General features: G+C 47.7%; 2 protein-coding genes across 2 annotated transcripts in view; both read left to right on the plus strand.

Moving 5' to 3' along the window:
* Nucleotides 1-10972, plus strand: part of CADPS2 (calcium dependent secretion activator 2) — a 308472-nt gene extending 297500 nt beyond the window's left edge. Inside the window, exons 27-28 of the mRNA XM_065627091.1 lie at nucleotides 6760-6864; nucleotides 10262-10972. Of these exons, the coding sequence (XP_065483163.1) occupies nucleotides 6760-6864; nucleotides 10262-10432 (276 nt within the window). The 3' untranslated portion in view covers nucleotides 10433-10972. The remainder of the gene's footprint in view (nucleotides 1-6759; nucleotides 6865-10261) is intronic.
* A 10006-nt stretch (nucleotides 10973-20978) lies between these two features.
* On the plus strand, nucleotides 20979-23409 carry FEZF1 (FEZ family zinc finger 1). Its single transcript, XM_065658604.1, has 4 exons — nucleotides 20979-21776; nucleotides 21949-22083; nucleotides 22380-22512; nucleotides 23105-23409. Exons 1-4 carry the CDS (start codon nucleotides 20979-20981, stop codon nucleotides 23407-23409), a joined length of 1371 nt encoding a protein of 456 aa, XP_065514676.1.
* Nucleotides 23410-25644: the final 2235 nt, after the last annotated feature.

Raw genomic sequence — 25644 nt, forward strand, 5'->3', positions numbered from 1 at the left:
AATTTTTTTGTACTGTCTGCTAACCTCAGGATTCCAACAAAGCTAACTCCATGGATTTTCCACTCGTGCTTAATTTAATTGTAATTTCTTTCATTTTTTTTAAATGAAAATTCCTAGGGAAAAAAATATAAAAGGAATAAAAATGGCGGCATTGTGGTGACCCCCAAACCCAATATTATTCTTCTTGAAATTTGTGAACATTGAAGAAAATGCAAAATTAAGCCCTGAAACTTTCCAGGTCTGGTATCTGCATATTAATGGATATATACTATTATTGGATGAAAGCTAAAGTATGTTAAAACATCCTCTCAGTTTTATATGTGTATTTATTGTATTTTATATGTTGTAAATAATAATAAAGGTAATGTGTCTGATACAGTAAAAATAAAAAAAATGAACACGTAAGTAAGTAGAGCTTGAGCAGTGCCCATGAAGTGAAGATACAATTCTAACTCTCAGCACAGTTGTAATGTCAGCTGCTTCCCTCTATATTAATTTTGCTTCAAAATTTATGCCACATAAAATTATTTCTCTGCTCATAGCAATGCTTTGGATCAAAAGGTGGAGAATTTTTTTCATTTTCCAGAGAAATAACATAAACTTCTTTCATGTTCTAAACAGAAAGATAGATGTCTTGGTGGAGAAAAAAAAAGAAAAAAAAGAAGAAAAAAAAATCACACCCAGAAGCATTAGAGCATTAGGGTAGTTGTAACAGTATCCAAGCTACAAGTGTACTTGAAAATTTTGTTATATCCAGAGATGGTATAATTTCTATTTCTACAGTGAGAGACCAGCTAAATGAGCACTTCTGCCAGCTGAATCTTACTGTCTCTAATGTAGAAGCACATCACAGTAATATAAAATGCTCTGTTGATTCAGAGCAATAACACTGAGATGTACACACACACACAAATCACCTTTGCATGGGCTTCCCACAGAGGCAAAATCGTGGATTTTGATGAGACTATTTTTTCAGGGATGTCACTTGTCAACTTGGTCCCTCAGAGTCAAACCCAGCTCACCATTTTCTGTCGCAGCACTGTGGGACTGTGTTTAATGAGAAACCACATCCTTGTGCAGTTGGATGATCTGCCGCAGAAGGACAGTGGCTGTCACCATGAAGCCACATGGAGCTGATAGTGGGCCAGGAAAGCTCTTCCGTGAGAGCTTTCTCTTCTCTAAGGTTTCCCCAACTTCTGTTCCTTCTTTTTCCTTGTCACTGACATAGTTATTCTCATTGGAAGTGCAATTGTAAGTGCCTCACAGACTGGTGCACATCTATGTGCACTATGTCAGCAGTCAACAAGTTCTAGTCTCCTTCCAGCAGAAGAAATGGATGTTTTGGCCAGTTAATAATCATAGAATCATGGAAGCATAGTATACCAGGTTGGAAGGGACCACAAGGATCATCTAGTCCAAACTTCAAGAAAAGAGTACGAATAAAATATACTGAATATGATACATAAAATTTTCTGACTATGTCTGCCTACAGTTGCCTCAATCTTCAAAGGTTTTTCAGGCTCTTAATCAAAAGGCTACCTAAACCTGAGGGAAAAGCATAAACATTTTATGCAAAGTTACTTCATTGTTGCTTTTAGTTTGCAACTAAATATTTTTAATTTTGCAAAAATATGAAGATATTTTGAATGTTAATTACTTCTTCTGACTTGATTTCTTACTTTGTTGTTCCTGTGTGTATTTACAAGATGCGGATGACTTTCTGATGTATCATGATGGCCCACGGGTTGAGAAATCCTTCCCTAGTTGGTTTTTGTTTTAAGAGTTATGAAGGCTTTCCAGCCTTCAGAAGAGTCTATGAACTCTTCACGGCCCAGGTAAAAATCCTCATTTAAGTGGATGAGGTCTACACCAAAACTTGAAAATACAGCTATAACTTCTAAACCTCAGAGTATTTTCAAAGACACTGCAATTAACACTTGGTTCCCTTATTATTGTTAATATTCAACAAAGGAAGTCAGTATGATTATTCATACTTTACAAAGCGGGGAATAAGTTATGAAACTTAAATCAGGCACATTTTTCTAACTTTTTGCCGTTTGCATTTTAAGGAATAACTTATTCTTTCATCATTTAACATTTTTTCAAATGTTCTAAAAGTTCCTTAGCACACTCGTAGAGCTAGCTATGAAAATCTTGAAACAATAAAATAGTATTGCCGTTTAATAAAAACTAGGCATTTTAGCATTTGTTTTTTAACACGCTCATAGTATTTCTTAGGCATTTTAGCTTATGCTGCCTTTGATGTACAATCTCTTCAGTGAGAAGAGTACTTTCTGTTATTGTGCTGGTAGGAAAAGTAGCGCTGGAAGAAGTAAAAACATCCCGTTTTCGTCTGAGTGACCCAATTCCTGATCAATAGTGTGATAAAAGCTTCAGTAGGAGAATAAAGTGCGGTTCCTAGAAAAGCTGTTCCCCCTGCCATATTCAGCAGAAAAAGCATTTTGACAGTACCCATCTATCAAGAGCAGGCAAGAAATAGAAACTCGATGGGGTCTTGTGTCTCAGGCGTTAGGGATACCAGCCCTAGAAGGACTGAAGCATTGTGTATTAGTATGTATTGAGCCTCCCTCCAGGTGGCAAACAGCTGCACCTTTTTATAAAACTTCAAAAATAAATCTGAAGTGCTTGCTTTCAGCCAATAAGTGTTATATTTAATTGAACAGTTCTGCGAATGTTATCGCTCAGGCCCCCAGAAAGACAGTGAATATTTAATATATTTGTTTTCTATTTCCACCGGTCAACAGAATAATGAAATTCCTTAACTGCTTCTCTTTAACTTGCCTGAAGAAAGCCCGGTATGTTGCTAAATCGCTTTTCACTGGCCCTGCCGAGAAACAACTTTAATCCTTGTTAGAAAATTGCAGAGTCTGGGCCTGACAAAGAGCTCATGCCTGGCGCATTGTGCGCGGGGAGCAGGGCCAGGGGAGCCCTTTACAGCTGCAGCCTCCCGCCCGCCTCAGCTGGACTATTTAGGCCGGGAGGTTTGTCAATCCCTCCCCACAATGGAGCCAGTTTTTCAGTGCCCGTAGCCGCGCCGAGCCCCGGTGGGGATCAATGCTGGCCATTCAAGCTGCACCCTCTTTCATTGCTTTGGTTTGTTAATTTAAGACTAAAGGTCCGCTGAGGGGGTTTAGGGTGTTTAAGAAAGCTGATGAACTGTTTAAGAAATCTGATGAACTGAGAGCGTTTATAGCCCTGGTGTGGCAACTATTGGCACTGAGGGAGCTGTGTCCTTGTTGACCCTCTTGTTATTAAAAATGCACAAGTGCTGCGCTTCTCAATATTTCAACACTCTTTCATTGTCAATACCACCTTCTGAGCCCTTCAGCTTGTTGCTTGCTCTAAAGATCTTCTTAGATTGGGTTTGAAAACTTCACCTTAAACACTAGATTAGACTGATGTTCTGTTTTCCGTGCTCCTGTTGATTTGTTGAACCTTCCCAGGGCTGGAAAGCAAGTAGCAGCTTGATGGGGAGACGGGCTGCTAATATGATTTACCAGTCTACAGTCATGCACAATAAGTGTGAATAAATACAGGGGTCTCACAGAGTCAACCCTAGCCTTTCCTTTTCTCTTATTTTTTTACTTTAAAAGAGGTATCTCAGGAAAATGGAGTGAGTAATGCATGCCCTTACAGGAGCTGGATGAGCTATAAGACAAGGAGGGGAAACAGGAAGGCAAACATATTTTTGTTAAAGTGGTTGGCTGCTCTTAGGTGCTGATGTGAAAAAAAAAATATATAGTAAACACTTACTGCTTTATTCTTGCATAGACAACAGCAAAGAATATGGCATTAATACTGTTTCATTGACATCTACAAGAGTCGCATTGTCCTTACAGTGCTATTGTTACCAGCGAAAAAGTGACTTTTTCTTAAAAGCAGCTAGAAGGGTTGGGGTTTTTTAATTATTATTGCTTTAAAAAATGTGTAATCTCAGGGCCATTGTCCAATCACTGAAGCTTTTGAGTTTGCAATAGAATCCCGTTAAGTCACAGCAGATGCATCCCTGCCTCTATAACATGCTCATGGTTCTCAAAATGTGTGGCCTTGGATTCCACCCCTGAGAGGCATTTGCAGTGTTGTGCATTTTAACAGGCTCCAAAAGAAGCGATGGCAAATAATTTACTTTTCTTTTTGTGAAGTCTGGCACATTTATGTTTATGCAGCTTCAGCCTATAGTAAGAGCTCAAAACTAGCTGGTATAAGGCCAATAGTGAACAGAAATCTATTCACAAGTACCTGTGGGAGGACTCTAAAAATATACTGGATGTGATTTTTATTAAAAATACTGTGACAATTCAAAACAATGATACATCTTTTTTCTAAAACAATAGCAGTTGTATTTTTTCTCAACAAAGTATGTTGACAGAAGAGCAAGTACCATAGTATCAATTCACAATCACCAAAATAAACATTTCTACTGAAAGTTCAACATATCAAAACTAGTCAGAAAAACATATTATATTGTTTTCACTCACAAATACGAGTAGCAAAATTAATTCCCTCAAATTTCTTAGCTTTGTTTTCAGTGCGTGTAACCATATCGTAGGTATGCATGGAGAATCTTATTTTTGCTGCATCCATCTTAATTAAGTTTCCTGACTGGGCTTTAAAACATATTTTGCCAGAAAACCAGGACTGGTTCTATTCTCAGTGATCCTGCACCATTCATTGCTGTTGCATGGGGAAACCGATGACAGAATTTTCCATCCTGTCTGTTCATGTGAGCAAGTTTGAGCCCCTTCTGCTTTCTACTCAATACAAACCAAATACATCATAGATGTGTTACTGGATTTTTTTAATGGAAGAGTATCAGTTCTGAGAAAACTCCACTGCTAAAATTACTCTCTCTGCCATAATTTTGTTAAAGATTAACAACTGTAGAGTCTGAGTGATCGTATAATAATTGGGCTCATCTTATTGCAAATAACAACACATATTCTAGGTAGAATGCTTGGCATATGAATTTTTATGTTTATTAGATCAATAGAGTTCCCCAAGTGAATAAGCTCAACTGTATTTTGTTTTCTAGACGTCTGTATACATACAACACCTGTCATATAGTTTACAGCTGCCACTTAGTAACAACTCTGTCAAATTAGAAATATTTTACAGGTACTTATAAAGGAAATCAAAACCAGTACAAATGTTTGGGGTGAAATAATGTAAATAGTATGAGGGTCATTCACTGATAAAAGAACATTATTTTATGGGTACCAAATCAGTCACACATTTTATTGAATAAATCAAACTACTTTTATGAAATGTGCAGCTATCTGCATTTTGTGTGATGTGTTTGTTCACTTCTGTAAAATAGTAAATTAATAGGAGAAACTCACAAAAATGTAAAAGTAACGTATTTCCAATGATTTATAATTAAAATACTTTTTAACATGTTAAGCAAACTAAATTGGAGCCATTATTGTATGAAAATCTTATTTCAAACTTATCTTAAAACTGATAGTTACAATGAGATGAGACTGTTTCCTGTAAGCAAAAAGTATTTACATATACTTACTGTATATCTTTAAAGCTTTTTCCAGAGAGCTTACATTTTTAATGAAAAAATATATTTTATATATTTGTCTTTTGTTACATCCAGTAGCCAGTAATTTGGTTTTGTTTTTCAATATATATTTTATTTTATTGGTTAATGTAGAGGTGGCTGAGACATGTTAGATCCTTCCTTTGCATTACTTCACGATGTATACCTGGCCTAACTTGCTGCATTTTCAAATATGCACAATGTTTTCTCTCTTTGCATTTTGATGTATTTTGTGAAGACACAGGAAATTACATTAGAAAATAATTTAAGCCTCTTTGCTGTGAAGAAAGAGACTAGAAATAGAGCTACAATACAAACTCTTCTAATCTCTCACTGCTAAAATGAAAAAAAATATCCCTTTTTACAGTTTGACTAAATGACATTTGGTTGGTATTTTACAAGAGGGGGAGGAAAACTGCTACAACTATGTTTAGTAAAATCTCTTTTAATCCAGTTAATGTGAAAGAACTATTATAGTAGCTATTTAGATCTGAGCATTTTTTATGGTAACATAGACACCAACAGCAGAGAGCTTATACTTATCCCATCCATTTGTGAAGCTTTGAGTGAAAACATACCCATGCCTAAGATACAAAAAGGAAATAAGGTAGGCTGTAATTATAGTTAATAATTAACATAAAAGAGAACCTTAACGTGGTTATTTTGGGAGGGGTGGAGTGGTGTTTCAATCATACTTAAATATGGTTTCCATGGATTTCTAATTTTTTTTTTTTTACTTAATAAAGATGTGATTTAAAAGAAAAAAAGCAAGACAGATTCCATATTCTGTGTTTGATGCTGTTTTCTTGTTTGGACTGGAAAATCTAGGTCTTGCAGATTTTTCTTTTCCCTTGCTGTTTTAGGTGTCAATTCTCTCATGTAATTGTGTATTTAATATCCATTCTTACTGACAGATAGCAAAGTGCATAATGCTATTTTGCTTGAAAATGTTGTAACTGAAAGATAAAATGGCAGTTGCTAATTCATGTAAAGAACAGTCTGGGTCAAGTTATCTGATTTCCTACCGACACATGCAATTCTTTTAACAGGAAATTATATCATTATTGACTTCAAGTGCTGATCTGTGATCATTTCAAAGTGTTCCATTACCTCTCATTACCAAATCTGTTAAATGAATACTGCAGGGCTGTTTGGTATTGTGGTGTGTTGGGTTTTTTTATCCTTCTTTTCAGCAATGGTACAGCAACTCGATGAAAGTCATCTGCATGTGGTTGGCTGATAGACTAGACCTTCAGCTTCACATCTACCAGCTGAAGACTCTCATCAAGATAGTGAAGGTAAATAAAATGTGTTTGTGTTAGACTGCATAGCAAAGAGAGAAAAGTGATGAACTATTAACATGTGTAAGTATAGATCACCCTAAAAGTTAAAAAATGTGGAATAAAGTTGCAAACTTATGTAGGTTTAGGTTGGAAATTTTTTTCACAGTTGTAGCAAATTTCAGAAGAAAACAATTTATTAAAACCTCTAATGTTCATTATATGTGCATTAGTAATTGTCGTCCATTCTGGACTCGGTGACAATTAAGATTGTTCCAAGGAATTTTAACAGATTACTGCTAGCTGTACAGCCATGCTGTATGGTATTCCTAATAAATTATTGTTTGTCATACTACTGACTTTTTTTGTTTTAGCTTAATAATCCAAATACCATCCTTCCTCCATTTTTCTCACTCTCCTAAAAAGCATGTGATTACTAAGTTCAATTGGAAAACAATATTTAGTATATCAGATAACATTCTCTAATCTTTTGTACTCCAGGATAAGTATCAATAGAAATACCAGTCCCTCCAGTCCAGGCCTCAGTCATTTACACTGGCCAATGTCAAATGCTTCTGAGCAAAGTGTAAAATACCTTGCAACAAACAATTATGGGTTAATCTACCATAAAAGAAAGTTTCCTCCTAACTCCCTTTCAGATCTTATTTAATACCCTTAGGCAAGGGACAGAAAGCCATTTCAGATTTTTTTTCCTTTTAATTCTGTCTTGTTTAACCCTGAACATCCTTATAATCTGTATACATGTGGAACAAGAAGCATCTGTTGCCAATGGTGACCTTGGTTTCTTTAAAATATTTTCTCATGAAAGTTCATGCGAGACTATAAGGTCAGAAGCATTTTAACTCATGGACACTAGAATTGCAACTGCAACTTTCAGGATTCACTAGCTAAAAGAACAATAAAAAACGGGGAGAGATATGCAAGAAAACAGTCATAATAATGAAGGCATCATGGCTCCCTGAACCACCCAAGGCTAGCTTTACTATTTTGACCTTAACTCACTTCTCTGGGAACAGAATTTGGCTCTTCATTTTATTAAGTATGTGCCAAAAAGGCAAAAGCAGTTTGCTGTTCATGGTTGCAATGAATTACTCTTGTGAAAGGTTTAAAACTCTTCCCAAGTGAAGGTAGCTATCATCCTCAGGGGCGAGGCGGGGGAAGAGTTACAGGATCTAAAACCTGTTCCTAGTGAGACTGAAGAATGGGCAGGTTAAATTATACCAGTTAAAGGTCACTTGGGAGATTAAAAGAAGAGACTCTTACAAAACTGAAGCTCAGGCGAATGAGCAGCACCAGCAACCAGCCTTCCCTCTGCAGCCTGGCACACCGATTAGCCCTGTTCAAAAGAAGGAGGTTCCCAGTGGCGATGGGAACACCCTGTTGATGGTGGAAGCCCTTCTGTGCACGTGCCCCTGGTTTGCTTTTGCACATAAATTCCAGGTGTGTCATTCCATGGCACCTTCTGTGGATACAGAAGATTGAAGAAGATTAAGACAATCATAGAGGTTCTGGTCGATGTACTGAAATCTCATCCACTTGTGTTTTCATGGGTGAAGAAGACAGAACTGGTAGAAGAGGAACTCAGTGAGCAGGAGGCTGCTGGGAAATAAGAAACAATGGTTCAAGTAGATTATCATAACAAGCTCCATTGCTGCAGCCCAGCTGGGGAGAGACACATGAGGAGGCACAGTTCCTCCAAACTCTAGAGTGAACGAAGGCACTTTTCTGGTTGCTTTTGGAAAAACTGGGGGGCTGTGTTGCCCCTGTCATCTCTTGAAAATATTCCAAAAAATAAGTAGGAGGTCATTTTTAAGGGACATGGGGTGAGTAAGAAATAGATGATTCTCTCATGTTTGGATGCAGCAAAGGTAATGGCATTGTTAGGAATGATAAGAAGAAATATCGTTTGTTACCATTTCAGCCTTATGATGTCATAAAGGTATCATTAGATGTCTGAGACATGTGCAGAGGGATGTGACTAAAGAAGGGTCAAGGACTAAGAGGAAAGTTAGGAAGAAATGAAAAATTAAGCTTGGAAGTGAACATTATTATCCTGCAAAACCATACCAAGAGAAAAGCCATAACTGAACCCCAGAGTGCTGGTCTGAGAATGGGAGGAATACAATGTAAAACTGAAAGAAATTGCTGTAGGACCTGTTAACAGCCTAAAAGAAGATTGAATACACGGTGTTATAAAAAGGGAATGCAATGGTGACACTTGAAAAAGACTGGGCAGGGTACTTGCAGGAGTGTGTGAGCAAAACATAAGCTGCATCCATTGACTCTGAAGTTGACCTATGAAAGTCAAATAAATCTGAGTTGCAGTGATTCAAACAAGGTTTAAATAATCATCATATATAGTGGCAGAAAAAATTCTACCAGCTAAATGTTACTCACTTGGAGAGGTATCTTTTGAAGTTTTGTGAATTATTGAGTGGAACACGATCAGCTCTTTTTTCTTTCTGTAAGGGTTGTGCACCATCTCCTCCAGCAGGGGAATGGGCCTGATAGCCTTTAATTATCTTCCATTTTCTTTATCCAGTATTATCTTCCATAAACACAGGGAACTCATAGTGACAGTGTACACAAAATAAGAAACTGGCTAGATCAACTTGTTCTTCTTAAGCTTTTTAGGCTAACCTCAGGAAAGGTTATTTCAAATGTGGTACAACCTAAAAATAAAGAACGTAGAGTAGATGATTTTCCATATGCTCATTTGGACATAGTATCAATGAATAAAACAATTCCACTCAGAATTCTTACTTGATAGAAAGTCAGAGAAGAAAGTAATATCTGCTGGTTCATAGGTAGGCTGGATACCAGTGAAACGAAACTTTCTCAAGTGGGAAAAAAAAAAAAGATAGATGTGAGTCAAAATGTAAATTAACTGACTGAAGTAGTCACCTGAGAAACGTTTACATCATAGAATATAGATAATAATCTATTTTTCCACATTTGGCATATAAATGTAATAATAAATGCAAATAAAATCATATTACGTGGAGTCAGACATTTGCATTTTCTGTGAAGTTACAGAACTACTTGAAGTGAAATTCACATTTCAATATGCAGTTAGAAAAATACTTTGTTGGTTTCATATTGGATAAAGGAGACAAATGGAAAATACTGAGAAATCAGCATACAGTTATATAAATGTAGTACAAAACACAGTCTCTTAAAGGAATGACCATCGAATGTGGTCATTGTATACTCTCTAGAGTTTATAGAAACTTCATGCTGCCCAGAAACTAAGACCACAAAATCTTTAGCAAACTCTAGATGACAGGTCCCTAACTGCAGGAGGAACACCGGCATGCTAGAAATGGTCAGGCTGTAGTGGAAGACTGTTCAGACTTGCTCAAGTCCAATTTGGGGTGTTTTATTTTTGCTGCAGAAAACCTACCGAGACTTCAGGCTGCAAGGCGTGCTGGAGGGAACGCTGAACAGCAAAACCTACGATACCGTTCACAGCCGTCTGACCGTAGAGGAGGCCACGGTCACAGTCACGGATGCAGGAGGACTTCAGGGCATTACTATGAAAGACAGTGATGAGGAGGAAGGGTGATACTATTTCACGAGGCATTCGGAGTTCAGGAGTGATGGTCTGAGGGTGGGGATTATCTTTGGCTTGGGGTTTTCTTGGTAACTTGTCCTTGTAGTTGCATTTATAGTTTTGCCTTATGATACAGGTGCAGAAATGTAATTTGTTACAGTTTTTTTAAAAAACTGAAAGTAAGATTATCAGAGGAAAAGTGCCAAGGACTTTTTGAGAACAATGGTTGTAGCATATTTTAATGTATAGCTTTGCTTAGGGCTGCAAGAACACTGGCATGGAGTTTGAGTTCCACTTGTGATTACGTTTCTTTCCCTTTTGTTCGTTACCATTTGTTCTTGTATCTCCATCAGATATTGATGTCCTGTGCAGAAAACAAAATGTGTGCCTCACTTAAAACCCAACTATACAGGAAATCATTCTTGGAATAAGTCAGTGCGCTAGGTAAAAAAATAGTGTATTTTCATGATTACACTTTGTTTACCTTTTTTGTGCTTAATTTTACATTATTACGTGATGTGCATTAAAAATTTTAATCTTGGTTCTTTGTATTTTGAGGTTGGTATATAAGTAGTAGGACTTCAAGAACAGTCAAACACATACAAACTACTTAGGAGTGTTGTTGTGTCTATTCATTTTGCAGGTTTAAAGATATCTCATCATGTTGGATGTCAGTAAGCTTGCCATCGATGTTTCTATTTCTGTGAAAAATTTCAGGCAATAAGAACACATTTTGTCGTGACCACTTCTGTATCTACCCACGTTTGTATAGAATTCTACAATTAAAAGATGTTTTCAATATTTCAAACCATTTGAACTATTGTATGATTGCTCATGAGAACAAATTTCTTGAAATATTATTATATTTAGTTTATATAGTGATTTATAACAAATATATTTTATAGAGCAGATATACATAGCAAACAAATATCCAAAGACACCGTGCCGTGATAAAGGAAAAAAGCAAACAAAACCCCTTCATTGGCAGATGAACAGACAGTGCCCGCTGTGTGTTTTTCTATGAGCTGGGTTTGTGTAGACAAAATAGGAAAGAACACAGATGACATGCAAAGAAGAAAGGAAGGTTGCTGAGCTCCTTGTCGCGCCACAGTGTTGCACATGAAGGGCTTCATTGAGGATTTATGAGGTTGACGTTAAGTTTCCCTGCAAGAACAGACCATAAGACTTTGGGAGTCTATCACAAGCACGCAGGGCTGTGGGAGCTGAGAACGAGAGCTGCAGGAAGGTGTTTTTCAGCCCACGTGGAAGCTTGGCCAGGCAGGGAAGGGCAAGTTATGCTTCTTTCTAGCTGTCTAGGGAGAAACCCAAAGTGGCAATCTTTTCCTGTGGCGAACCAGCCTCCTCATCTGCATGTGAGTTGAGGTGGATTCAGTGAAAAGGAAGAAATGGGAGCGGGTGAAGAGGACCATTCTTCTCAGCTCTTTGTGCCCTGATTCAGTGCTTGCCCACAGGTGCCCCGGCAGGCTGGGAGGGCAGAGGTGGGGGCACCCCCACCCCAGGGTGCATGCGGCTGCAGTGCAAGGTGTGTTTTGGGGAGCAGCGGGACATGAGGCGGCTGCTGCAGAGCAGAGCGGCTGGAGGGGTCAGCAGGGCACACAGAGCGCGCTCCCCTCCATCGCTCTGCATCCATGTTACCAGCACTGCTGAGCTGGACGGAGCACAGGGAGCCTCAGCAGCATTTTCCGCCATTCCCAGGCTCCCAGACGGGTTTGCTGGTTTGGGTTTTATAGCGGTAAAATAACTCCCGTCTCTTGTCCTACCTTACTGGTGTGTGGAAGTTGATGGCGTTTGAAGGGCCAGGTGGGGCTCTGGCTGAAACCCAAGCTGGGTGAGGAGCAGCCAGCCAGGCCAGGAGCTGCAGCCCCAGCCCCAGTCTGGCTGTGGGAGGCAGCGGGGTTGGGGGAAGCCAGGCTGCCCAATGTAACACCCAGCTCCCAAACCTAATGAAGCAGAGAGATCAGTGCCAGTCAGGCCCAGAAGGAGTTTGTTTCTTCAAACATCCCCCTGCTTGCCCTCTCCCCAGCATCTTTACCTCCTTGAAACCCACTGGAGGTGCCTGTGGAGGAGCCAGTTGTAAATGAGTAAAGGAGGCAGGTGTCACTGTGACAGCCCTGCAGTGCCTGCCAAGGCATCCTGGTGCTGGGGCATGAGGGCTCCATGGAGGCCTCTACGGAGAATAAGGCATTAGGAGACTTTCAAGGTTCTGAGATGACACAACAGTACGAAGGGATATTAAAACTGGACACTGTCCACAGCAAGTCACTAACGGTATAAGGGCCTGTAATGGGAACTAGAAACACTGGAAGAGAAGTGGCTGCCACCAGCACAGCCCAGGAGGTGATGTGTCCAACTCTCCTTCAGCAGAGATGACCTGGCAGAAACCCATCTGCCCAGCCCTGTTAGCCAAAAGCCTCGCCTTCCCTGTGGACTTGGCCTCTGTCTCAAGTTGTCCCCACACTGAGAAGGGTTTCCTGGTAAGGCTAACGATGCTCTGTATTGATTTGAACAATTACAGAGTAGGTTATAGCTATTTCACCTGTCGGGGCCTGAAGAGGAGTCATAGGCCATCATGGTCCTGACTGGCTTCACCTGGGACCCTCACCTACAGCTTCTGCTCAGGGACTCCACCGCAGCTCAGTCCAGAGCTGCCAGTCTCTGCTGCAAAGGTGAAGTATGAGTGCTGGTTTCTCACTCACCTACAGTCCTAACCTGTGCTTGCTTACGGGCCCTGTCGATCCAGACCCTGACCCATGGATTGGCTTCAGACCTGCGCGTTGATCACAAGTGTGTCAGCGATGTGGACTTTGGGTTGCCACTGGCTCTCGTACTGCCCTGGCCTGTCCTGCTCCCTGGTGGTGGGACCATCCCTGGCTGGTGGGGCCCTGCCCTGCTGACCTGGGGAATACCCGGAGCTGCCTGTGTGTCAGGGAGCAGCCAACCATTTCTATGCCCCGACATCATCTTTAAAAAAAAACCTCTATGATTTTTTGTGGATTTAAGTGGGTCTGAGTTACTCAGATTTCATGACACGTAATACATGTTCACCCATATGTCGAGCACTTTGCTGTACAATTTTGTCTACATGGCAGTACTTGCAAGACGTCTGTCAGTGAGTTAGAGATGAGTAAGGAAATAGTAGGGGAAAAAAAAAAAGATGATGTAACCATGAAGAAGTTACAAGATATTTGGGATTTCAGAGAAATTAACTCAGACACAAAGCATGTGATGTTGTTATTAGAGAGGCAGCACAGCAGACATCACAGGAAGGCAGATACAGAAATGACAGCACTCCAAAGGTCATTCCATTTCTTATTAATTCACATATTTTCTTAGCAACTAGATTTGTGAAACCATGAACCAACGCCAAGCTTGAGAAGGCCAGTGAGTATCTGTGTGACAGCTTCGAGCCAGGCATCGCCGCCGCCAGCAGCCGCGGCAAAACCCCGCTGACATGGAAGCACGGTCCGCTTTTACATTTTAATTTACGCGTTTAAGGCCTCAGCACACTCCTGGAGCTGCGTGCCCGTTGGGGAGAGGCGAGCATCACCTCTCGCTGTGCCTCTTGGTGCGAGGCAGCCAACAGGTCCTGAGGCTCCGCAGCGCTGCGCGGGGAGCACGGCCCCCGCCGTCGCCCCCACCGCGGCCTCCGCTTTTCCTAAGCGGGCGCGGAGTGCGGAAAATCCTAAGCGAGGAGGAAGCGGGGGGGGGGTGAGGGGCTTGTTTACTTCACCCCTCTGTGTGTTTGTGGCATAAAAGGGGCTCTTGAAGCCGAACCAGGAGAAAGCACGACGGGTGCGCGCCCCGCGCCGCGGGCGATGTTGAGGGTCGGGAAAGCGGCTCTGCCCCCGCCAGCTCGTCTGCCGTCGGGGCTGGAGGACGCCCGGGACAAGAGCTCACCCACCTCGGCTATCGGTTCCCCTCTCCTCCGGCCCCAAGAGGCGACGGGCAAGGCAAGGCCGAGGCCGGGGGAACCGCTGTGGCGGCAGGGCGAGTTTGGGGCACCGAGTCCCCCACCTCCAGCCGAGCGCAGCCCTCCGCCGCCGCTGAGGGCCTGTCCCGAAGCCCGCAAGTCCCCGCACGTCCCCGCTGCATCGCCACGCCGGCTGCCGCTGCCCTGCCGTGGCCGGTCCCTCCCGCGGGCTCAGCGCGGCCCCCGCCGGGCGCCGTTTGCGGGCGCACCAGCCGTGAGACCCTGTGCTTTTAGAGCCAAGCCGCGCTTTACACCCGATCCCGAGCAGAGAGCGGGCAGGAGCCGGCCCAGCTTCGGAGGGAGCGCTGCAGGGAGGGGGCGAGCGGCTCCCGGGGGACTGGGTGCTCATCAGAGGCGTCCAGAGGAGAGGCTTTCCCCTCAGCCCGGGGAACACGGTACCCACTCAACAATTCCTGGGGTCCCGGAGGTATCTCGGGTCAGGCCTCAGGTGTTTCCAAGCTTGGTGGGGGGCAGGGCTCTCCTGGGACACGCCAAACTCTCGGCGCGGAGGGCGGTGGGGGCACCTCTGCTTCGGCAGCAAGTGCGGCTCCACGGGGGGCACGGCAATGCCAGGGAGGGGTGTAAGGCTGTGGGGTGGGTTGCTGGTGAGCCCTCCTGCACGGAGAGCACCCGTTATGCATCTTCCGAAGGGGGTTCGAATCAAACTTTGGACTAACGGCAAACGAGCGCCAGGCAGACGGCGGGAGACACGAGGCAGCAACAGGAGAGTCCTCTCGCAGCGGGGGAGCTGGAGTCGTTTCGTGGGAAAAGGGCGGAAGCTGGGACCCCTGTGAGACACACCGAGACACCTCGTCCGGCCTGGGATGCCCACCGCGTTTCGTTTGAATAAAGACTGTTTAATTGAGGGGGGGGGGGGGAAAGTTTGTGACTTTTGGGACAATATTGTTTTGTTGCTTCCCAATGGCTGCAGAGGGTTGTCTCCCGTGCCCGTACCCGGATCGGGGTGCCGAGCGAGCCGGAGACGGCGGGGAGCCCTCTCCAGAAGGCTCCTGCTTTTGTTCTTATCTTCACGTTTTTCATGTGGTTTCTCCCTCCCTCCCTCTCGGCAGCGGCACCCCGAAACGGACCCCGTCCCCCGGATTTTGTCCCGGCTCCGTGCATGGCAGCCTGTTGATGGAGGACTCCTTCTCCCCGCCGTCAGGGCGAGCCCGGAGCACTCCACTGCCGGGAATGCAGCACACAGGCGCCCACGCAGCCGACCAGCTCTTTGCTTTGCTCCAGGTTAGCTCCCAATACACTGGGAGAAAATAGAAACAAAAATAAGTTAATTGCTCCTGATCCTATTCAAGAATCTTAAAAATAAATAGCTTCCCCGAGCCAAAGAGCGCGAGGCGTTCATTTAGCAGCAACAGAGCTAAACATTTGTTGAACTGGGAAAGGAACAAATGAGAAAGTGTCATTCATGGCTCCAGCTGCCGCTGGCCCCTCCCAGCCACTTTCTCCAAGGGCCCTTTGGAGCTGATGACACCGCTGGGTCCCCTCACAGGCGGACTGATTAGATTAGACGTGATTGCTGCAGTTCACGTTCGTAGCTGGCACACTTAGACAAATCGCTTGCATGAATTACGGGAGGGCCGGGAGCGCTGCTTTAGAGGGTCACTCGTAATTTAGATTATATGTAATTAAAGGCTTTATACGTGAAAAGGCTTAATTTTCACCCGTTTGGTTTTCAGTTTAGAGGGCTCTGTAGGAGACGTACCCTACTGTCAAACTTCGTTTTACCTCCGGGATCGCTTGTGTTTGGCGAGTCAGTGTCAACTATTTTTCTTTCGTGATGAATTCGGTTGAAAATAGTAATACTTTATTATTTTCCTTGCGGTGCAACAGATATAGAGGGATGCCAACAGGCACTCACTGTATGGGAAGGCTATACATAGTCTCAGAATGTAAGTGCACGTACATAAAGAGCTTTTCCCCGGAGAAAATGTCAGTGGAGAAAACGCCGAAGTGTTACAACTTCGAACAACCCGGCAGAGCCCAAGCGCCTTTGCCCGCGCTCCTGAAGCAGCAGAGTCCCCGGCTGCTGCCCGGTGCCCCCGGGCTCTGCTGCCGTCTTTCCTTCCGTGGAGCCCCGGCCCGGCCCCGGCAGGCGATCAGCGGCAGCAGCGGCTCCCACCCAAAAGGATCTCCCCCAGCGCCGGCTGATAAACTGGCGCACCGTTCGGGTAATCCCGGGGTCTACTTCCCACTCCTCCTCTTTCCCCCGTTTATATTTTGACTTCCCTTCAAAAGACAGTAAACAAGCAAGCCCCGAGTGGGACGGAACAGCGAGCCCAGCAGCCAGGGGCTAATTCTAGGTTTTAACAAACCAGGGTCAATGGGTTTCGTTGCGGCGGGGTCTGCCGGCCGACAGGCTGCGGAGAGGGAAGGCGGTGGTCGACACGGGGTACGGCGGCGGAGCCGAGGAGCGGACGGAGATTTCGTCCCGTGTCGGGGGTAAATCGCCTCTTCACAAAGCCGGCGGCTCTGGAGGGGACGGCGAGGACTGGTATTTAGCGAAAGCAAACCCCAGCTTCTGAACCGAACCTCGATGGTGGCACTAACAATAAATATTATTACAATAACAACAACAACAGTAATCAGGCTCTGAACAGGCGCCGTCGGGTTCGCCGGTGCCGCCACCAGGGGTATTTTCCGTAGCCTCCCGGGTCCCTCCACATTAAGCTCACCCGAAGAAGCCGCCCGGAGCCCGGCTGCTGGGTGCCGGCCCGTCCGCAGTCGCGGGAGCGGGCGCCGGGCGAGACGCAGCCGGCTCGGGCAGGAGCGCTACGGGAAAACACTTCCCGGATAAGATTAATACATGCAACAGAAGGTTAGCGGAGTTATTATCCTTTTCAATTCATTTTTTACTTAAAAACGCAATGGAATTATTCATTTTATTAAGGAGGAAGAAATTAAAGATTAGGCTTTAGGCGGTATTTTACCTCCCTCTAATCGCTTCTGGGATCGGATTGGAGTAATCCTGACGACGAGATGAATTCGCCTGTGACTCGGATTTTGAGTGCATGTAGAGATACGTTATAATAATAACGCAAGTGAGCAATATCAAGAACATAGCTTAGGAGCGATTGAAACACAAAACCGATTACGGGGAAAAAGAGAACAGCAGCTTTTCCGGGCAGAACACGAAATCAACTCGAGGCAAAACTTTTGCCCTTAATTCCTCCGACGGTTTGTAACTCCGGGAGGCCGGCGGGCTGGCTCCTTCCCCCACCGGCCCCTTCTGCCGGGACTCGGTACGTGCTGCCAGCCTGGAGAGAGATCCGGGTGTCCCCTGAAAAAAAAAAAAAAAAAAAGGCCAAGAAATTACTTTTCGCCACTCTCAGATCCTATATATTTTCCTGCCTCGGGAAAAACCTCCCTGCACCGGCACGACTACAGGATAATTGCAGCTCGGCAGATACGTAACATCGCTAAATTTTGGTCTGAGCGTAAGGCAAAGCTCGGGACAGGACTAAAAAATATATCGACTTGATTTTTAGTAAGTCTACCTATAGTGCGGGCAGCTCCAGCACTAGCAAGGCTCCATCTCTGGGACAGAACGGAATGACTTCCCCCCCAAAAAAACAAAAAGTTAAAAAAAAAATCTGTCTTTTAGATTGGTCTTTAGTAATTAGGCACGAACAGAAGTTTTCGTCTGCGCTGCGAAACGGAGGCATATCAGTAACGAATAATCAAGCTCCTGCTTCTTCAAGAGTGTATCTCACTATTGAGGAGGCCAGTATAATTGTCATGGCAGGGCTGTAATTGCCGCTTTGGGATATTTACCCTGCTCAAATTACACTACATATTTTACTTTCAAACACATGTCAAAAAGTCAATCCCAAAAAGACCAGTTAAGAGCAAGCTGTTAACATATTAAGTATATGGGATTTGAAGCCTCTAAAACCCACTCAACAATAATTCCCTTCTTCAGCACCAATCAAGAGGAAATTTGCCTAGATTGAATCAAATGCAAATTGCTCTGAAGGAGGAAACGCTCCTCTGGCAGGCATGAAATAAACGAGAGATACCGACACCCCGGAGAAGCGGGCAGCCTGGGGCAGCTGCCCCGCTCGGCCCCCCGGGTCCCTGCGGCCACCGCCCGGTCGGTAACACCGGCCGAGCCGGGGCTGGCGGTGCCGGTGCGAGAAGCAGCAGGTAAGAGGCGGGCGGCTGCGGCAACCCGATCCCGGGCAGCAATTACCGTCTTAACACCGCGACCCATCTGCCGGGGGAACGGTGGCAGCTGCGCCGCGGCCGGCGGCCCCCACAGCGGCCGCGGGAAAGCAGGGAGTGGGGCTGGAGCGGAGCATCGGGGCCGGGGATCCCGCCCGGCACGGCTCGGCTCGACCCCTTCCTTCGCTCCACGCTTGTCCCCACGGCTGTGTCTATCCAGGCGCGACCCGGAGTCAGCCCCAGCTCCTGTCGCCTGCCTGCGCTCCGGGGCACCGAGGGAACGGGGCGGACAGGGAGGTCGCAGGGTGTGCGAGCCTCATTCCCCGCGGGGCGGGTGCCGGGCGCCCGCCCGCCGTCGGACGCCTGTGCCGGGGACCGAGGGGAATCTCTTCCCTTTTCCCCGGCACCTCCCCTATGCTCGCACGGGAGCTCCCGGCTGCGGGGTTACCTTCGTGCAGCAGCTACTGCGTTGTCCTCCTCAAACGGGCCGCGGTAACCCAGGGCGGCATCAGCCCGGTCACAGCGCCGAGGGCAAGGGTGCCTCCCTCCATCCCTCCATCCTCCGGGACCCCAGGCCTTTCTCCCTGCTCCAGCTTCCCCGCAAGCGTGTTGTCCTCGGCCGGGGGTGGGGGGAAACACAGCCTTTTTTAGGCTTCCCAGACGGTACCCGAGCAGTGGAGACCCGGCCCCCGTGCCTCGCTGGAGGCACCTCTCCACTAGCAAGACCCAGGATCTCCTTCTTCCCTCTCCTGGCCCCGGAGAAGGCCAGTGCCGACCCATGGGTGTGGAGGTCGCCCCGTGGGCCCCTTCGCCGGGGAAGTGTCCGGGCTCTGCCCGCGCTGCCCCGCCGGCCGCCTCCTCCCGGACAGGGGGAGGACGAAGGGACCCTCGGCTGCTCCCGAGGATTTCGGCATCGGCTTCTCAGTCACCAGCCAAGTGAACCCCAAACCGACGGGAGGAATGGGAGCTTGTTCTGACACCAAACTGTCGGGTGGTGGAACACGGGGTAAATACAGAAAGCCCCTTACCCACCTCTGTCCCTCTCCTCCACCCCCTGCTTCGCTGTAAGTACAAACCCCCAGGGCGCTGGAGCTACCCGTCCAGAACAGGGCCGCCAAGCTTTCCTTACATATACGGGGAGCGCATCTGGTTAGGTGCATATATATCTTTAAGCAGCGTGCGTGTACTATATTTTTTGTGTATCTGTACCGATCGTCAGTTTTCGATATTTGTGTCATGCATGTATTATTTAAGGACACAGAAGCTATACTCAGTTTATATGCAGGTTGCTTTATATATATATATATATATATTTGGTGGTTTAGATTTAAAAGGTACTCCCTCTTCCTACCTCCTTTTCCTTCTCTTCCTCAGCCCCAGGTTTTGATTCACCCTGTTGCTCACAAGCACTCGTTGGATTTGGCCCGGGTGGCTCTCGCATCCCCATGTGTTGCTCTTGCCGACTGCTTGTCCCAAGTTCCCCGCTCATTTTTTACTGTGTTTTCCAAAAGCTCACCGCCACCTGACCTTGTTTTTTAAAGCAATGAGCAGATCAGGAGTGCACCCAGGAGCAGAGCAGCCATCTCTCTCCCTTCCTCAGACACACACACCCCCACGCACAAAGAGAGCTCAGGCTGAAAAATGGCAAGGAAACAAACAGCTTCCCCTCCAGCCGCTTCTACTGCAGCACCTCGTTTGACAAATACCCTGGCGCTTGCCCTTGAATTGGGTTTCACATCCCTATTTAGCACTTGGACAATGATTTTAGATGATGTCACTTAAAGCCAAACAAGAAAATTGATCTCGGATTTGCTTGGCCTCTAAAGCCTGGTTAAGCAGATTGCAAATAATAATAATAAAAAAAGAGAGAGAGAGCGAGCGAGAGAGAGGGAGTCAGAGGGGAGAGAGGCAAGAAGGAGGGAGAGACACCTCCTTCCCTGGGCGGGGGAGGCGCGGGCGCCAATGAAAAGTAGGCGCTTACTGGGGGGGAAAAAACTTTTCCTGTTGACTGTTGGAAGCGAATTGAGCAATTATCTAGTTTACCTTCTCCTCTTGGAAGTTAACGATTGGCGAGATCTTGGCTGCGTTATTGACACAACACTTTCTATTGATAGAAATAAGTAGCGATTGTCCCGAGTCATTGGTGCGCCAAAGTAAACTGTGATGGGCTGGCATGAGTCCACTGGACTGAGAAGGCTGGTTCCGCCGGCGGAGGCTGTGGTGATGGTGGCGGCGGCGATGCTGGTCTCCCTCCTTGCAGATCAGTGACAAGAAAAGGGGCAGAAAGAGTGAAAGAAACAGAGAGGGGAGAGGAGGAAAAAAAAAAAAAAAAAGGAAAGAGGCGTCTACCAAAGCGGCTCAAACCGGGCGAACAAATGCAATTCAGCCATGGACAATAGTGGCCACCACACGGCGACCAAAATCCTAGCGACTCCTCCGGCCAGAGAAAGCCTGTCTGCCAGGAGCAACATGATCAGCACGCCCAAGCCCCTCGCCTTCTCCATTGAGCGCATCATGGCGCGGACGCCAGAGCCCCGCTCCATCCCCGTCCCGCAGCTCCTCCACGGCTCCGTGGCCAAAGGCGACCCCAAGCACCCGCTGCATCTCAACTCCTCCATCCCCTGCATGATCCCCTTTGTCCCGGTGGCGTACGACCCCCTGCCCAAAGCGACGGTGGCTGGAGCGGAACCCAGGAAGGCTCATTTAGACTCCTCTTCCTCGCCCTCCTTTAGCTGCGGCGATCTCTTGAACTGTGCCCTGAGCTTGAAAGGCGATTTCCCCCGCGACGCCCTGCCCTTGCAGCAGTACAAACTGGTAAGACCCCGAGTGGTCAATCACTCCTCCTTCCACGCCATGGGAGCCCTGTGCTATTTCAACCGAGGCGACAGCCCTTGTCACCCGTCCTCCAGTGTCAACATCCACCCGGTGGCTTCTTATTTCCTCAGCTCTCCTCTGCACCCGCAGCCCAAGGCTTACCTGGCGGAGCGGAACAAGCTGGTGCTGCCGGCCGTGGACAAGTACCCGGCGGGGGTGGCCTTCAAGGACTTATCGCAGGCTCAGCTGCAGCATTACATGAAAGAGAGCGCTCAGATCCTCTCGGAAAAAATCGCCTACAAGACCTCGGAGTTCAGCCGCGGATCCCCGAGCAGCAAGCCCAAAGTTTTCACGTGTGAAGTTTGTGGAAAGGCAAGTAGAGCCGCAGCCCGCCTCCTTTTCCCCTGCTTCCCTAGCCTCCTACCTCCATCCGTCTGTCCGCCGGGTTGTCGGTCCCTTGCTTGCTTGATTTTTAAACTACGGCTTCCCCTCGGCGCTCTCGTCTTCTAATCGCAATTTTATTTTGTCTGATTTCACTCTCAAGGTATTTAATGCACATTATAACTTAACTCGCCATATGCCCGTGCATACGGGAGCCAGACCCTTTGTTTGCAAAGTTTGCGGGAAGGGTTTCAGACAGGCGAGCACGCTCTGCCGGCACAAGATCATCCACACCCAGGTGAGCCTCCATCCTTCCTTCCCTCCATCTTTCCCCGAGACCCCTTCGCTCCTGTCTTTTAGGGAGCCCGGCGTTGTCCCGCCGCTCCGAGGCAGCGTCGCGGTGCGGGGGGCGCCCGAGCCGGAACCACCCGGGATTTCGTTTGCCCCAAGCGCGGTGGGGTACCGCGGGGTGCCCCGTTCCCGGCGATGGCGAGCCGTCAGCTGTCACAGAAACCCCGCAAACCAGCACACAAACCCTACAAACAACCAACAAACCAGCCAACAAGCCGTGACTCGGCGTTTGTTTCCCTCCAGGAAAAGCCACACAAGTGCAACCAGTGCGGCAAAGCCTTTAACCGGAGCTCGACTCTCAACACACACACGCGAATACACGCCGGCTACAAACCTTTTGTCTGTGAATTTTGTGGCAAAGGATTTCACCAGAAAGGTACCTGTCTCCAGCGCCCTCTCCCTTGCCCGGGCCTCCCCCAGGCGAGGTCAGGTGTGGGGATAATTTGCAATGGAGGGGGGAAGTTGATTTTGGTTTTAATTTCTGTTATTAGAGATTTACGTTAATTTCACCTATCTCTAGCCCCGACACATTTCCTATGGCATGACCCACGGAGTGGGGCAGAGCTTTCGTTTTCGGGGGAGCGCAGGGGCGGTCTTCCCGCGGGCAGCGCCCGTTGTCCACGCACGGCAACACGCAGCTTCCAGCTCATTTTGGCAAACGAGTTCGCCGCCTGTTTTCCCCTCCGAGTGCTGGAGTTTGGTTAGTTTTTCTCCCCGTTGGCTGGGAAGGCTAAACTCGGGGTTTTTATTTCTACAATTGATATGATTTTGATTTATTCGATAATTCCTTCCCTTCTCATCTGTCAAAGGAACAGCCGCGGGGAGGATGGGGAGAAGGCGGGTGTTCGCTATGAGGTCGGCTAAAGTCGGGCTCTAGGGGTGGGACAGAATTTGGGGGTCTTTTTCTCCTCTTTGAAGCGTCCAGTTCTCAGCCCCAGGTCCCTTTTCCCTTCTTGTCTCCTTCCCAGGCAATTACAAAAACCACAAGCTGACTCATAGCGGCGAGAAGCAGTTCAAGTGCAATATCTGCAACAAGGCTTTCCACCAGGTGTACAACCTGACCTTCCACATGCACACCCACAACGACAAGAAGCCCTTCACCTGCCCCACCTGCGGCAAAGGCTTCTGCAGGAACTTTGACCTCAAGAAGCACGTCCGCAAGCTGCACGACAGTGCCCTGGGACTCCCCCGGCCCCCCGCCGAGCTGGGGGGGCTCGAACAGCCGCCGCCGCCCGGGCCGCTGCTGCAGAGCCCGGCGCCGCTCCAGTCGTGAGGAGCGGCCGCCAGCGCGGAGGGAGCGCGGCTCGCCGCGGAGCCGCCGCCGCCGCCCGCGCCTGCCTCTTTGCATGCACCTCTTAAGCGGTTTTGTGTATTATGCTCTCTCTATGTCGCCACTAACGTTTATGGGACTGACATTTTTTTTTTTCCCGTTTTTTTAATTTTTTTTTTAAGACTATTTTTTGTTGTTATTGCATCTCACCTGGAGAGATGTTTTGGGGTTTTGGTTTTGGTTTGTTTTTTTAAAAAAGAAAAAGCGCCAAGCCAATTTCTGCTGTATTTATTTGGGATCTGTATTACCCGAGCAGGGAACGCTGTACCACTTTAATTATTTCGATGTATATATATTTCCATTGTGTTGATCCTGCCCTGCCTCCGCTGCCTGCTGGTTATCCCCCCCTTTCTTGATTTCCCCCTCTCCCTGTCCACCCTATATATCGTATCTATATGGACCGAACTGGTTCGCTATGTACGGATTTGAATTTCGGTTTGATTCTTGCACGTGGGAAAAAAATCGTTGACCTAGTGGAAATAAATATTTAAACACGAGTGACTGCGGCGGCGGGGGCCGGGGCTGCCGGCCCGGGGGCTGCGGCTCGGCCGGGCGGGCGGGGAGCGCAGCGCTGGTGCTGGCTAACAGCAAACTTCTCCCGCTTCCTTGCCAAAACACTGAAACGACCGCTAAAGACTTTAATTAAGAGGGGTAATTAGTTCGGATTGATCAAAGCCGGGTTGTTATGTTATTAGCTGCTCAGCAGACTCTGCCAAGCCGAGCCTTGAAAGCGGAGCCCGCTCGTCGGTGGGCGCCTGATTAGAGGCGGGAGGGGGCGGCTGGGTTTGTGACGCCCCCGGGGGTAACCCAAACAGCCACGAAACACGGGTGCGGCCCCCCGGGAAGAGTAACCGTACCCGCTCGCCTCCCGCTGCCGTCCTTTCCGGGCGGGGGGGCGCGCCGGGACACGGCGTGGGAGGCAGGGCGGGCGGGCAGTTCTTCTCTCCGGAGCAGGGCCCGAGGACGGTGACCCCCGGCCGGCCGCCGGGAGGGTCCAGGGAGAAGCGCTCGCCGCCCCGCGGGCGCTGGGGGTTTGTCCCGTTCTCGGGGGACCTGGCGATCGCGTCTGCTCCGGAGCGGAGCCCTCACAAACGGGTGATTTGGTCCCGCGGGGAGTCCCTGCAGGTGAGTTGATTTTGCAGCACCTGCAGACCCTCCTGGGTTTTGACTATACGGGATGGAGTGAGACGCGATGGTTATAATGATGCCTAAATCGTTACGTCTAGGAGGGTGATATCCCTTTGCAGGCGGCGCTCCCGCCCTCCTCCCCGGGCCGCCTCTCTCAGGGGTGTTTGCAAGCAGTAGCTCTGGCCTTAAGGTTTAGGCCGGCGGCACTTGTGTCACCGTGCACCTTTGAAGGTGGCTGAGAGGAGAAGGGAATCTTTCTCCTTTCGCGCAACCTGGATTAATCCAAACGGTTGACTCTACTGCTACAAAGCGAAGCAACAGGTCCGATCTCCAGCCCGGCCGGACCCCACGCACTCCGGCAGGCTCAGCCCCTCTCGGGGCCCGGGGGAACCGTGGGGACGCGCCGCTTTCCTCCGGCTGCCGGGGAAAAGCAGCCCAGAGCCGCACTGGCGATTCGGGTGGAGGGACCTCAGTGCGGCCCACCGACACGCTGTGCGTGTGCAGAGGCGTGGGGACCCCCACGGAGAGGGTCTCCGCTTCGGAGACCTCGGGGAGGCGGGGAGCCGGTCCCCGCGTTTCCACGCTGCTTCGCGGCGGCCGGGGCCGGCACGGGTGGCGGAGCGAGCGGGGTGTGAGGGAGGGGAGCTGAGTGAGCAGCTGAAGGGACTCCGGGTACACCAGGAGGCGGGGAAGGGGCAGGGAGGAGAGGGGACAGGCTGGGTTTCCTCTGAGGACCAGTCGCCCTGACCGCTTCCCCTCCAGCTCTGCCCGGCTCCCGAGTCAAGGAGAGGGTCATTCAGGCTTCAACACGGATAAATTCCTCCCCAAAAAGGTGACTGAAGTGCATCGCTCGTTCCTCTTCTTTCCGTGCTTGCCAAACGTAAACTTGTGCGACACGTAAGGAAAGGTAAGATGTCCCAAAGATCCCACGGAAATTGTGTGGGTGTGCCATTTCTCTGAGCTTTTTGCTTGAGTGAAGTAAATCGAAGCAGAATTCCAACTTACTTTTCTTATTGCTCAGCAAGCGTGATAGTACAAAATACCGCAACT

This window comes from Caloenas nicobarica, chromosome 1 (assembly GCF_036013445.1).
Source record: "Caloenas nicobarica isolate bCalNic1 chromosome 1, bCalNic1.hap1, whole genome shotgun sequence".
Taxonomy (NCBI): domain Eukaryota; kingdom Metazoa; phylum Chordata; class Aves; order Columbiformes; family Columbidae; genus Caloenas; species Caloenas nicobarica.